Source organism: Athalia rosae, chromosome 4 (genome assembly GCF_917208135.1).
Source record: "Athalia rosae chromosome 4, iyAthRosa1.1, whole genome shotgun sequence".
NCBI classification, from domain to species: Eukaryota; Metazoa; Arthropoda; class Insecta; order Hymenoptera; family Athaliidae; genus Athalia; species Athalia rosae.
In genome coordinates this window covers 8,555,235-8,570,497 of record NC_064029.1, presented here as the reverse complement: position 1 = coordinate 8,570,497, position 15,263 = coordinate 8,555,235, and the positions used below count along the sequence as shown (strand labels likewise).

The following is a 15,263-nucleotide window of genomic DNA, read 5'->3' as shown; positions in this document are numbered from 1 at the left end:
TCGTCTTCGTGTAGGTTCAGCCATAACCCGGCGGAGTATAGCAGCTACTTGGTATATCTCGCGTTTTGTTTTGGGAAGACTCGTTGCCGCGCGTTCCCACGCTTACCACGCGACACCGCGAATAAAACCCCCGGCAGGAAACCCCGAGGCCCGCCGCCGAACCGCGAATTAATAACGCGAAAATTTAGCTAACACACGTCCACTTCGACGGACCGCCGAGTGTCTCGATAGAACCGATTTGTTTTTTTTTTTCTTTCCACTCCGAATTACTCGTTCCCCGGTGGAATGAAAGTCGAACCGTTTTTTTTTTTTTTCAGCTCCCTTCTTCTTTCGAGTCCACGTCGAGTGAAATTGGCTTTTGCCGTCGCCTGTACCTGCCCCGATCGCTACAAACACCGCGTTAAGCTCGCGCGAGACACACGCTACGCTCGTGCGCTCGGTGGCACGCTGTCATCTTCTCCCACTTTTATCGTTGCCGGGGGCCGCGCGGCGGCCGTACCGATCCCAGTTCCTCAGCTAGGCTCATCGTCAGTTGGGATACCGAACGCTTCCAACTTACAACAACTTCCAACTTTCAACAACCGGATAGGAGACGCGACTAAACTCCGCGGAGGACTCGCTACTCGCGGTCGGGGAAACCAGGTATTTGTACTATGGGTAGACCAGAAGAGCGCGAGCCCCGCGTTCCTTCGGGATCCAAGAAGCCGACGTACGACGATCCTCATTGCTTTGAATTTATCATCGCCGTCGTCGTCGTTGGCGTCGTCGTTGTTATTATCATTATCCGACGACGCGTTATCCGTCGAATCCCCGTGGATGTAATGCCCGAACATTTTATATTTCTCAGGATTAAATGTACGAAAGGGGGAAGTGTGCGCTGCGTAGCTATACGTACGTACATAAGCCTGTCTTTTTCTCTCGTACGGCGTCTCCTCCCTTGAATCACAATCGCTGACTACGCGCGATCCACGGTAGCTGTTATATCCCACATATCGTCACGCTACACTCCCCTTCTCTTTCTTCTCGAACACTTTTTATAAGCGCATGCCTCTTTCTCCGGCTCGTTTCTTTGACGTATTGTTACGCGTAGGTATAGGTGCATACAGTACCGAATGAACAACCGGGAAGAAAAATATCATCACGCACTTTATTCCCATGTACGTGTTGTTGTTGTATTGTATTCGATATAAAGTCATGTATACAAATATCATGTACGTATATTTCTATATTGTACGTACAGAGTACACGATGAAAAAAAAAAAAAACAAAAAAAAAAAACAAAACTATGAATATTCATCGGTCATCGGTTTGATAACAGGTAATAAGTATGAAGAATTTTTGTAACAGAAGTGAGCTAGAGGCAAAGCGCGTGAAGTGATAATTAATTAGTCGGTTACGATCGTTGGCTTCCCCCGTTATCGCATGTTTTTTTGTTTTTTTTTTTTTCACCCTCCCTCAGTTTCATTTACCGAAGATCGTATCGCGTCGCGGGTAGGGGCGGTGCAAAGCGTCGGGGGTGAGTCGGGGATCTTCTGCGACACGCATACCGTTCCGTATGTAACGTACCGTCGTCGCACACGTATACGCGTGTATAACGTTTTATGGGTTGGGTATAATCTGTTTTCCGGGGGTTGTTGGTCGGATGCCAGTGCGTATAATGCGTGCGAGGCGAAGGGGGAGACGAAGGGGGGGGGGGGGGGGGGCGATGCACCCCGCGCCAACCACCTGACGCGCCCTGCTCGTGGGAACCTAAAAACTGTAAATACCTATACCTCTGTGTATACACGGGCGTCCAGGAATCCAATCTTCGCCCTCGTCCGTCCAACGGGAGGACACGCCGACCCTGAACCGGCAACAAACGCGTCACGTGACCCTGCACCGTCCGAACCACCGCAACCCCGACGGGGTGAACGTCGGGACTCGCGGAGGTCGCGACGGTTACTCGGTTTTTTTGACTAGCGGAAAAAAAAAAAAAAATAAAAAAGACGGTCGCACATCCAAGCGATTCTCGACCCGCGTATCGTCTCGCTTCCCGCGTACCTAGGCATTTTATTGGAAAAAAAAAAAGAAAAGAAGCCGCGTTTTGACTGCGGATCGTCGTGATGATTTTTGTTTTAAAGATCGGTCCCCCTAATTTCGGTTTCCGTTTAACCGTAATACACACATACAACGTGCGAAAGCGAGCATCACCCAGACTATTTTTTGCGAAGAGAATTAAGGCCTCCGTCACCGACGTGGGGGACCATTCCCACGGGATAAAATTGTGAAAATAAAAGATATTCGACGCGAGTCTTCTGCGTTTTAGTCTCTTTACATACTCTGCGAACGTCGCGTTTCCACGCGAACTTTCTCACTCCGCGATTCTTCATTCACTTGTCACTTTTATTTCGGTGCGCGTTTTTCGTCGACTCGTTGTCGTTATTCACCATTTCAACTTCTTCCAATTCCTTCGAAGCGATCCCTCGCCTGTGTACACATCTTTCTTTGCGCAACGACCAGTTCCTAAACCCCCGAACCACTTACGGACGACACGTCCATCGCGCTGTGCCCGTTCGAAAGCTGGGCACCTGTAGCGTCCGAGGTTCGATCAAAGATACCCGCGTCCGTCCTCTCACGCGTGTCCTCTCGTACGTCTCGTGCGATCGCACGGTACGTTGGAATAGAAAAATAAAAAGTAGAACGAGAAAACCTATTTACAAAACCTCCTCGAAGATAAAAGTCCGAGTAACGAATAAAGAATCGAAGAAATTACGTGGACGTTACATGCTTCACCTGTGAGATATATATACGTATGTATACGTATATACTTGTGGTAAAAGTACGTGGGGGGATTGAAATTATTAGCGGGTCACGTGGACAGGTAAAAATATAAATCTCTACCGAATCGGTGTACATTCCCACGGTGAAAAACAGGTGTCTCTTAAAAACCCCCGTACCATACCGCTGCACCCTCTCGTAGCACCCTAACGTACGGACACGCACCAGGCCCATTCAGTTGTGCCCATCCCTTCCGAATTCTTATTATTTTTTTTTGTCTTTCGCTCTCTTTATTTTCAACCGTACGTACCGGAATACAAAAATTTTCGTTCAACGCACACGTACGCTAGCAGAAGAACGCCGGCGCGGGTACGTAGATCGGGCAATGCAGGGTTCGCTCGTAGGTATTCGTGAACCTTTTTTCGCGGTGGCTTTGCGCCGTCGTCGAAGTGTGCCGATCACGTGGCGAACGGCCGTGGTTGCCCGTAAGCGGAGATGCCGACGACGATAGTTTTTCACCACCGTGCCACCGCGTCTTCGAGGTGTACGTCGGTATCCCTTACAACGTATTTTCGTGTTCCGTTGCCTGTGGTTCTCACGGGGCGCAAGGCGTCAGGTGTAAAAGGGGGGGATCCGCCTCTAAGACCTCCTTCCCATCAAGGAAGTGCAGCGGTTCCTCCTATACCGAGGATTCGCGTACTTCGGATCGGGCCTTCCCACGCTCCTTCTAGAATATAACGGTCGAAACACACGGACCACAATCCGCCGACTTTTTATAACCAACCGTTAACTCGATCCCGAATCGAAACTCTACGCGGACGACGCATATTTTCATATTTCGAACGGTCGTCGTCGTCCGCCGATCGAGATCCGTAACGTTTTCGTTGTATTATCGTCGAACGGCGAGCGATCGGAACATCGAGGAAAATACTCGGGCGAATTGTTATAATATCGACGTCGTATCGTGGGAATAGATCCGCCGCGGCGGTGGGCGGATGCTTTTCGAGTAATCCGGCGTGTAGCGTCCACCTGGTTACGGTGCGATTTTGCCGTTCGCCGCGGATCCAGGTAGGGACGGCCACGCGACGGACACGCTCTCGAGCACTCGGTCCGTATAGTCTGCCTTGAAAACCGTGGGAATGACGGAGGCGCAACGGGCAGTCGCTTCTTCGGTGCACCGGATCCGTTGCAGAGCTCCTAGAGTTACGCCTCCGTGACTCACTTTACCTCGCCGCCGCACCCCGCCGCACCCCGCTTTATAGGTAAACCAACCTGACCACGCGACAGACACGCTTCAATTTCTTGTCCTCGTCTAATTCGTCCGCCGGCTTCTCGTCGAGACGTTCCCGACAACGGAGCACAATAACGCGGGACAGCTATAGGTGTTGTGTGTATACACTTTATACCTGTGGAACAGCGAGCGACGCGCGGTCAATAAAAATATGATAACTTTGGGGGGCATAATTGACGGAGAAACTTGAGCGCACTGATCAGAAAAAAGTCGAGAGAGTGGAGTCGACGACGTGAACGAACGCGTGTATAAAATTATGCCCACTTTAAAAATCGTTACTGCAAAGTTCTGAAAAATTGAAAAGATTTTTACTCCGCTCGTGGGATTTGTTTTCCCTTCTCCCTTTCGACGGGGGTGATCGCACCGGAGTGATTTCGGTTGCGTATCTTCAGGGGCCCGATTATCCAACCCCCGAAACGGAGAGGTCGTCGACGAGAGCCATCTGCGCCCTAAATCCACAGGGTAATAAATAAAATTCCTATACGTTATTCCGATTTCCCGTAACGAAGGACTCTCTCCCGTACCTATTAGGTTGAAGTGCAGTAAAACGGGCCGGAAGACACTCGGCGTTTCGAATCTGTGTACATATATACATGTATATCTCCTTTCTAGTAATTCAACAGCTTCGTTACAAGCTTTTATTTTGTTTTTTTTTTTTTTTTTTATTCCAAGGCCCTTTACAGTCCGGAGATTAAACTATCTCCTTCGGGTAACTACTTCAAGGTCCGAGTCGTTCTCGCCGAGGCGATGGGCGAGTCACGAAAATTTTTGGGTCCAGCCAACGAACAGCCTCCGCGGTGACCACGCGTCGGACACGCTTACGCCGAGCTTAATGGTGGGGCAAACCTGGTGCGGGAACCCGGTGTCCGTGACAGAGGGCCGGGTGAGCTCGGCGTGGGAATCATCGGACGGCGCCACCCAACCATTACAGGAAGCACGCTATGTTCCGCTCTCTCGCAGGTCCTCCCGAGTCTTTTACATCGACTTCCAACACACCTGATGAGGAGATTGTTCCCTCTTTATTTTTTTTTCCGACATTTCCACTCCGCCGCGATCGGGTAATGCGTAATGAGACGACGACGACTACGACGACGACGAGCTCGACGCGGAATGAAATTTTATCGGGAATTTATTTCGCTAACAATTCCGCGTTGCGACTCGATATTATTTATCGTGCGATTTCGATGTTGGCGTAAACACGAAGCGCAGGTGCGATATTTTGCATGCGATACGTCCGCCGTCGAGATGTATATTTTGAGAAGAAATATAAAATAAAACGGATGTAAAAAAGGGTTGCGAGACACGGACTATAATTTTGAGAGCAGGTTACAGTAGACGCGTAACGCCGCGTACGTGTACACGTACACACGGCGAGTTCGTGAGAAGTTCGAAGTGGTCGGGTGACTTTGGTAATGTTGTTGTTTTTTTTTTTTTTTTTTTAAATATTATATTGAGCGCTATATAATTAGTCGGATAACTTAAAATTGATTGCCTCCCGAATTATACCACTTTTATTAAAACCAGTTTACACTATGCTTACACGTTACAACATTATACCTACTTCGTCTTCATCTCTTCGTGAGCGCGTGATATTCATTTTTTTTAACACTTTCGTGAAGCGAATCGCTCTTATATACCTACCAACGCCGCTGCCGTTCGCAGTTCGTAGCGAGCAAAACTAAAGGGGCGAATAATATCACGCCGTATGGTAGTAATATCGTTGTGAAATTTAACCATTGATTCGATTCGAACGCGATACGTACGTATAACGTACGTACGACTCGGATCCGATATCTGGCACACCGTCGCACGCGCGTTTCTTATTATATTCTCAATAGAATCTACACGCTAGTCGTGTGCTCCGCACATTCACGTTACACGCTGCGCTCAACCTAAACGCGTTTCTCCGATACCTCATGTCATACCCGTACGTTATACCATCCGCTACTCTCGCGGTTCACATTTTTAGATCACATCCTTGTCCGCTTCCGGGTGATGCCGCGCGTTGCACGATCGTATACAACGTTACCACTACGCGAGTCGTGATCTAATTTTTTTTACTTCATTCTCGTTCCGTCACCCCGATGTAACTCGAATGCTTTTTCTTTAGTCAAAAACCTCGTGTACGTAAACCGAAACTTACATATCCGTACACATGTCGCGACCGAATGTTTTCTTGATTTTCAATCCTCCCTCCCCCCTCCCTCCGTCAAAACCCCCGCACCTGACTCCCTTCCAAGTTGGCGTGGGAATCCCTAAGTGAGTTGGCGAATAAAGTCAGGGTCTTCTTTGTAGCCGAGGTGGAACATAAGTGTTGCAGGTGGCTTTGTGTGTACCGGAGTCCTCGTGTCTGCCACGCGTGACGAGCCCCGGCAACTCCTCGAGGAACAGGATTTTTACCGTGAGAATTTCGGGGCACCGTTCGTTTTGCGGGGGGATCCAACGAGCCGAGGGAGCTGTACGATACGTGTTCGAGAAAAAATATACCTCTCTTTTTTTTTTTCTTACAGGTGTTTTTTTTTTTTTTTTTTTTTTTTTTTATCATTCGCGCAAAAAAGGTTTCATTATCCTCTGAACGGGGGATTCAGATTTTCGAAATCGTTTCCTAAAAAAAAAAAAAAAGCCAAAAAGACCGACACTCCGTCCGGTTCGCCGCTATAGATGCTTTTGCCGGGCAACGCGTTATCCGGCGCGTTACAACTCGTGGAACCTGACTGACGAGTTACGTGCACCGCGATGTGAAGTACCGCGGCGGTAGCTGAAAGCGTGTGGATATATATGTATGTACACGTGATACTAGAGATACATAATATCGGTGAACGTACGCGAAGCGAAATTTCCCTAGAATAATTACATCGCACGGTATGATTACTTCTTAGGGAGTGATTTTTTGTTTTTTTTGATAGCCGAACGGGACGATCAACTTCCACGTCTATTCGAAAAGAAGATAGAAACGAAGAGAAAAAAAAGAAAACCGTATTCCTGCTTCCGCGCGGGCAACGTCGGTGTATCGGCATCGGTGGGGGTAATGCATGTGTTTATCTTGACCCACCTCGCGATGCATGCGCCTAACCATACGCCTCGTGGTCTAATGTTCACGTGTGGCGAATACCGCGCTGAATCTCGCGATATCGCGCTTAGGTTGTATTCACCTTAGCGAAGAAGTGATGCGCGGAAGCAAGCGAAACTGACGATGAATGAAGAACGATTCGATGACCACGTACGAGTTACAATGTGTAAATAAAATATACGAATAATCACAGGTTACGCTTTACGCACCTAAGGGAGCAAATAATATAATATGTTAATACGTACGTATACGTGTTACATGTACGTTTTCCAGTTTCATTCATAAAATCCGAGCCATTATATATACGTGTAGAGCCAACTGTCGCCCATTGTTCGCCACCGTGGATTTCCTATAATTTAGTATTCAGTATAGGAAGGAAATGATTTCTCGTTATGAATGGGCCTTCGGCACTTCGGGTTTTTTTAATGCGCGTTCGTTACTTACTTCCCTTCCCTTATACCGGAGTCGTGCGAGCGCGTGGTGCATATTTCTCTTTAAAGCCGACAAGCGCCACTAGATGTTGAATTTATATACCGCCTTCTTTCAACCGAACCCGCGACAGGATATCGGATGTTCTTTATTAATTACGAGCGAGCGTAAAGGCAGAAAAAAAAAAAAATAAAAAAATCGAATACACTGCGGTGAAATTGAAAATTTAGTCTTTCCGATTGTGAATCGTAATCGGGGAAAGGCTGTGGCTCGATACCAGGGAAAAGAATGACGACGGAACAAGAAAAAGACAAAGTCGATCGACCGAGTCGCATCTGCTTTTCCCCGGTTCCGAGCGCTTACGATGCATTGGCGAGATGGGGTGTTCCCCCCCCCCTCCACCCCCCCGTTGCGTTTTCGAGCCAAGAAGTACGATTCCAAAGGGGGAAATTTTGAACGGGAGCGAGCAAGAGGGCGACAGAGGAGGATCGTGCGTGCGCGGGAAGGGTCGAGGGAGTCAGGGAGAGGGCGAAGGCGAAGGGAGGGACGTATTAGCGTAGAAGTTGAACGAAGGAAGCAAAAGGCCCCTCTCCGTAAAGGGCCCGGGCGGGCCGAGTAGGCTACCGTGAGAACGAAGCAAGGCCCCGCATCCCACACGGGACATTCGGTCGGATCGGTCGGTTGGTTGGTCGTACGTCGCTCGTACGTCGGTAGGGCCCTTCGCTGGCTGGGCACGGGCACCGGCCGGGTCTTTCGAACCATCCGAAGGGTCCCCCGCGCCAAAAGGAAAGGATGGCAGAGGCGCGAGCCCCACACGCGACCCGCACACGTCCGCGCGGTGCCCCTCGAGCGGACTCGATATCGTTTTTTACTTCCACCTTTTCTCCTCGTCTTACACTTCCTTCGTATTTTCTCGTCTCGTTTTTTGCACTTCACGTCTCCGACCCGATCCTTCGGTCGTCCCGAACTTTTTCCATTTTGATTAGCTGGCTGGATAAACTGGTGGTAAGAGAAAAAAAAAAAAACAATGGTTTGGAATTCAAGCAATGAGGAATTGGCCATCCGAATCGTCGCGTTGCTTTTTTGTTCTCATTTTTTGGATACGCAGGTAAATACGGACGGCGTATAAAGTCGTACCTTATTCGTAACAACCCCGTAGCGGGATTCGAACGAATACAGCCGGCGGACGCGTATCGCTTACACGTGATACTTACAAGACGGGAGACGGGGCGCATGCGTTGAGAGTTCATTCATTCGTTCATTGAGGCGAGCCTCGTTTCTGATACACCGGGAGTTTCGTACCCCACCTCAAGAGCGAGCGATCTTCTCACACGCGCGTTCGCCGCAGCCTCGACTCCGAGCCATCAGGCCCTGACGCATGTATGCGATAACGTCCTAGGGCCAGCTGAGAAAAAGCAGACAGAGAAATCCGGCGGATTGGCTTTCTGGATTCATGTTTCCTATAGGGAATCACAGCTCTCACATAGCTGGGCTCGCGAAATTATATCGGAGCTCCACCGTGTGTAGCGTGCAAATTGAATTTTGTTCGATTAATTTCCATAACTTTGTTAACGCCGCAGGGCACATTTTTTGTCAATGAGGTGCTCCCATGTGCGGCCGAGTCTCGAGTTCGTCGCGCCGAATAAATTCGACGAATCGGGTGTCGGGTTACCGGTGCAGATCGTTCTGTTTCATTTGATCCGCGATCCGCGGGTACGATGACGTAATCGATTATTGTTTGCATTCCTGGTAGTTCGGCCGTTGCCGCCGCCTCGACGTGGATGGTAACGACACGCCGACGACGAAGACGAAGACGAAGTCATCCGCGGGGACGTCGTCGTACTCCCTCGAAAGTCACTGGAGATCTGTGGGAGTCTCCGGTAGACCGGTGACTCGCGAGGCGACCGCAAGTATATCAAAACAAGGAGAGCTCGCTAACCCAAGTGTGAGATGAAGACCAGGAATTCGCCGCGCCACCCCGCACCACCCCCCCGGTCGCCTCGCTCCTGCGGTCGGTTTATTCTTGCCTCGTTGACACACGCGGCTTCGTTCACCTATCCCACTCGGTGTCAAGTCACCCCCTTATCTCGCCACGATACGCGGCCAACGGCAAAACGATATTGTCAAGCTCAACTTCGTATTACGCCGGCGGCGTTGATGCGATTTTGAAGAGAAAATAAAAAAAAAACAAAAGAAAAAAAAAAAAAACACCATTCCGAACACCTCCTTTTTCTTTCACCGTACGTGGAAATGAATAGCGACTGGAATCAACGTCTGATGTCAGCGACGTCATTGCATTAAGAGTGGATTATATCAAACTGCACTCTCATCGTCAGCCATAATCGCGTACCCTGTGCACCGGCTTGTTTTGTACGATCGCGCGCGATTGTCGAGTACATTGCATCGAACGAACGAACGAATCAACGAATGAATGAATGAATCGTCACGCACCTAGTTTCGTAAAAAAAAAAAAAGGTGCGCCTCTAGTTATCGCCGAATGAATCGGAAGGAATGAATGGTCATTTCATTATGTTTCTGGCATGTGATGCACTCGATCGTTCCGTGGATCGTGTTTTCATCAACTGCATGTTTGTACCTCGGTACGACGCAACTCCACCACCTGCAGCCTCCGACGCACCGCGGTTTAAAAATATCCTTTCAACAAGTGCGGCGTACTCGCAGATTCTGTTGATCGTTACGTACCAACATGGCATAAGTCGATGCGACGGTTTATCCGAATGAGATCATTGTGTGTATGTATACGTATAGGAATGGAAACGGCGCAACCATGATGCAGACGATGATGATGACGATTAGCCGTTGGTGTGTGCTGCAAGAGGTGGTGGTGGTGTTGGTGGTGGTGGTGGTGAAATTCCGGCCTTTGAAGTGGCTGAAGGTCTATCGGCATGGCCGCCAGTGCCTTCGCACTGCCAGTCCGTCGGTAGACCTCGCGTGGTGAACGTCACGTATCGTATTTCCGAGTGTTGAACGTACATTTTAACTGTCAATCTGATAGGGTACTCGAAGCTTCGAGCTTTCGGGGGCCTCACGGCGGTTCGACAATATTCGTTCGGTTCAGTTTTAATTCAGACTACATCGATTCGGTTTTTCAAAACCCACCCCGAAATCGGTTTTGATATTCGTACTTCTGGTTTCTTCTGACATCAAAATTGTGCGATGATGTCGTACGATTATCCGCATCCGGTTTCCAGGACTTATCAATACAAAAAGGTAATTTCACGAGTTGTACTCCTAGTTCTTTAAAGTTAACAACCCGATTCGAATATATATAAGATTGGTAAAGAATGTCACATTTTTATCTGTTCGATTATAAAAAAAAAAAAAAGTTTTCGCACTTCTGGTATCCGATAATCTGCATGTATTTTTTTTCTCCTGGCCGCGTAGATTTTGAAGCTTGCGCGTCCTAATCTGGTCTCACGGTAGAGCGGAAATAATTATTTTTGTTCACCTTAGTAGATCGAGCATCAAGCATGCGAATATAATGCGTTCGCAATCTACGGTGTGCGTGAAACGTAACAATTTTTATTTCGCGATTTTTTTCCCCTCGATCGATCGGAGAAACGCAGCGCAGTAGGTTATCGGAGACACTGTAGAGAAACCGTGTTTTCATGCTACGCGCGAGATTAATTTCAATCTGACGACTTGATTCAATCTGACGGTACGCTGCTCGGATGACAAGCGGCCTGCACCGAGAAGATCGTACAATTAAGGGTATATCCTAATTCCCCCGATCATTTGTTAGATAACCAAACCTCTCCTGGAACGGAAACGACGCGCCCGGATCAACCGCTGCCTGGACGAACTTAAGGACCTCATGGTTGACGCGCTCGAGGTAAGCGCGCACTTCTTTTCAATATTTTTTATTTCCTTGATGTGTAACCTTTGAATTTTCCCCTCTTGTCTGCATCGAATTTTTTCTAAAATCAATTATCCGCCTTCGATCGTTGCAAGAGAGAAAATGAGACCGGGGTCGCAAAAAGTCACAATTGAGATCAGAGTCTTGAACAGTCGCTGTCGATGCGCACCGGGTCTGGATTGATTGGCCGAAAACTCTTATCGACCCGACGACAATATATTCTTGCGATTATTCGAGCGGCGGGACTCGCGAATTTCAGCGGATTCTAAAAACTTCCTCCTGATATTTTTATTTCGATGTCCCGTCAAGCACGACACACGGCGTGACGCCGTCGGCACAGCGGAAAAGGCGATGATTATAATTTCGATTAAAATACGCCGCTCGATAATTGTGAGACGAATGTATTTTGTCACAAATATTCTTGCGACCGTGTATACTTATATATATGTATACACGTCGACGTATATATATATATATATATATATATATTTGTATTTTTTTCCGTGCCGACGGATTTTATTATGCATTCGACGTGATGTTGTGGCGCCGCGGTGATACATATGACGGTGCGCCGCATAATTGCCGCCATATTTTAACTTCTCGAAGTCAAAGACGCACGGTGTATGTATAAACGGCGTGTGTACGATTATTCAGTCCGTAGAATTATAGCGGAATAAATCATATTTCTTGTCTCAGCGAACCCGATAGCCCGCGACCACCCTTTTTTTCAACGTGAGATGGTGCAATTTTACGCACACTGAACACCCGCGAGCAGAAAGGAAATTCCTTGTATTCAAAGTTCGTATAATCCCGCGAATTTTATATTCGGTATATCTGAAACCCGAAACCCCCGTGAGTTAAAACGAGAGCCACGTCGTCCTTGATGAGCAAAAAAAAAAATGAATAAATAAACAAACATGGGCTTCTCTCTTGGTTAAATAGAGTATAAAAAAGCCGTATACAAAGTTTACTCTCTACAGCCCGATTCAAATTTTTACAAGTCTCTTGGAAATCGGTTTCTCCCATCCGCCGCGCATCGCCGAGTAGGTACGCCGCGCGACGACTTTTAACCCGAATTCGCTTCGCGCCAGACAGAGCAAACAATCCCTCTTCACGGACGAGCTGGTTAACAAAACATCTAAAACCCACAAATGTTGGGAAAAAACGCGATTAGATGCTCGTCTGCCGAGCGATACCATCATCGGGGTTCCGATACGCCGGAGGAGCTGATTTCCGTCGCGCACGATCCTTGCTTCGACGCGCTCCTTCACGAGCCCCTCGTCGATCTCCTTTTCTCTCTTCTTCTTCTTATTCTTATTCTTATTCTTATTATTCTTATTCTTCACGGACTCGTACTTCGGGGCTCCCCCCCGTGTGAACCGAGAGCTCGCCGACAGACCGTGGAGAGATTCATTTTCATTGCTGGTATTTGAATAGAAGAACGCGGAACCGCGTAACCGTTCGGTTCGGGTTTTCTCGCCCGTTTTACACCGATCGGAAGGAGATAGAAGTTTGTAGTACGCGCCGAGCTCAGCGGCACCCAGAATTCCCGAGAAACCCTTTTTTTCCAACACCGTGAATATTACGACATTCACCACGTGTTGTACCCTATTCGCGGAATTTCTCAGACCGAAGGAGAGAACATAAGCAAATTGGAGAAGGCGGATATACTGGAGCTGACCGTACGCCACCTTCAACGGCTTCAGGCCTCTCGGCCGTCCGGACTTTCGTCTTCGGCGATCCCGGGAGAGGATTCGTCCGAAAGCCGATGGAGATCTGGTTTCGGACACTGCGCCGCGGAAGCTTGCAGATTCCTCACGGCTCTTCCCGGGGAAGCGGCCGATCGTCTCGCTCGACATCTCGCATCGGGTCTCCACGCTACCAGGCAATTGGAAGTCGAGGTAAATCACAATATTTCCGAAATCTGCGAGTCCCCTGGAAATCTTTGCAACCGAATTACGACGATGTCGCGATGTCATCGACATTTGTTCGGTCTTTCGATTCAGGTATCTCAAAAATCAAATTCACCGCCCCTGTCGCCGCCCACTCCGAGATCTGGTTTGGTTTCTCCGCGGCTAGCGAGTTTGGATAAAACGGCACAACTTTTGGTACCTTCTTCCGTGGTGAGTCCGTGCGGCTCCCGACTCACCGACGGATCTCCGCCGCCCAGACAATCCGTCGCTCCGTCCCCCCGAGCGTCGCTGCACCCTTATTCCCTCGGGAAGAGCAGCGTTGCCTCTCCCTGCAGGGCGCATAAAGAAACGACGTCGTGCGTTACCGGGAGCGCGCAACAGGTCGGTAAGGATACACCGGTACCCGGTGACGGGTTGGGCCCCTCTGAAATTCCAGGTGCTGAGCCGGGCCCAATTGTCGTACCTACAGTCGTCGATGAAATGAAAGTTCCCGTTGCCGACGACGAGGAGGAAATCGACGTTGAAAATATCGACGAAAGTGACCCGATGTGGAGACCCTGGTAGTGGTGCGCAACTTATGTTATTTTCACGCGATATACATTTATACGATATATATATAGCGGCGCGGTATTACGTCGTAAATAATTTTATGATGACTATTTTGAATAGATATTCATATTTAAGTGATAAGTGATCTTCATCTTTGATGATAATGTGATACGATTGCCTTGTTCTTGTTTTTTTTTGTTCTTCATTCTAATTTTTATTTTCAACAATTGAAAATTATTATTACGTCTTAGCCCAGCATTGTAATATTATTTTGTTTCTGTGTTTCTCTCATTTCGTTTTTCCCTGAATCGTGTGTAATTCGTATTTGATAAATGCTTCCTCGATGTTGGAATTTAATAATCTGTGATTGTCGTCTTCGAATGCCTTCCGGTTGTTGATTGTTAATAATGATAACGTTGATAATTATAAGTAAAACGAAAAAAAAAAAAAAAAAATGGTATGCATGTACAACTTGAATTCTGAGTTTTATACGTACCTTAACTTATTGCATTATTTAACGACGGACGACCGTTAATTGAATTCGCTAGATATAATTTGTATTGAACATAAAATTTTACTATTACCATTAACATAATTAATGTTAAATATTTTGGTACGTGGCTTTAACGCGATAGTTTATGAAATTATCTGAACAACTGTTATACAGCTCTGTTGTTACGAAGTTTCAGATAAATTTAATTATCGATTATCACTTTTTCATTACCGATTGATTACAAATAATGAGTAGGTAATCAACCGTTATGTTAGATTATTGATGTTACAATATTTCTCTGAATATATCTATTCACGATAATGAGTATATAATTCAGAACCAGATTATATTTACACGATTTAAGTATATTTTCTTCCTTCGACTGTCTAGGATTATCTATCATTATTACTTTTATTATCATTCTACCGATTCAAAAGTACTTTACATTTATGAAACATTCGATCAACGAAAAATAGAATATTTATGTGTGGTGATATCAATCGTTTCGAATAAAATCTTGAAAAAGCGCTCATTTGGTCGCGACTCTCGTTGTAGTACTGTATACATATTTTATGAAATGATTCTAAAAAGTTGAAAGCATATGTTATGTATCACAGTAAGATTATTATTATTATTATTATTATTATTATATTATTATTACTAATAACATTATTTTATAAGTTATTGTATTTACTATAAAGTTTATGACGATTGTAGCAAACATATTTATTACACTACTTCGACCTGGCTCACGCAATTGGAATGGAACGAATCTGTGACTAACAATAAGCTACAGTCTTTGATTTTTTTCAATTGCTGAGCCAAAAAATTGCGATCTTTTTCAAATTAAGTGTACGATTTATTTTTCCTTTGTCATATGAACT

The 15,263-nt window shown here is 46.9% G+C and overlaps 1 protein-coding gene across 2 annotated transcripts; it reads left to right on the top strand.

Annotated features, from left to right (window-relative positions):
• The first annotated feature begins 270 nt into the window (after nt 1-270).
• LOC105684377 (enhancer of split mbeta protein-like) lies at nt 271-15,225 on the top strand. Of its 2 annotated transcripts, none has more exons than XM_048654268.1 (4): nt 271-642; nt 11,311-11,400; nt 13,053-13,325; nt 13,431-15,225. In XM_048654268.1, the coding sequence occupies exons 1-4, from the start codon at nt 286-288 to the stop codon at nt 13,899-13,901; spliced, it is 1,191 nt and encodes a 396-aa protein (XP_048510225.1). In that variant the 5' UTR covers nt 271-285; the 3' UTR covers nt 13,902-15,225. The 2 variants fall into 2 exon arrangements, with proteins under 2 accessions (XP_048510225.1, XP_012253107.2); XM_012397684.3 differs by lacking the exon at nt 271-642 and adding an exon at nt 10,607-10,778.
• Nucleotides 15,226-15,263: the final 38 nt, after the last annotated feature.

Bases quoted from the DNA above. Each gene is read 5' to 3' on its own strand.
- LOC105684377 (XM_048654268.1), top strand. From the start codon at position 286: ATGAAAGTCGAACCGTTTTTTTTTTTTTTCAGCTCCCTTCTTCTTTCG. The intron at 643-11,310 runs GTATTTGTACTA...ATCATTTGTTAG, and splicing joins CTCGCGGTCGGGGAAACCAG to ATAACCAAACCTCTCCTGGA. The intron at 13,326-13,430 runs GTAAATCACAAT...CTTTCGATTCAG, and splicing joins CCAGGCAATTGGAAGTCGAG to GTATCTCAAAAATCAAATTC.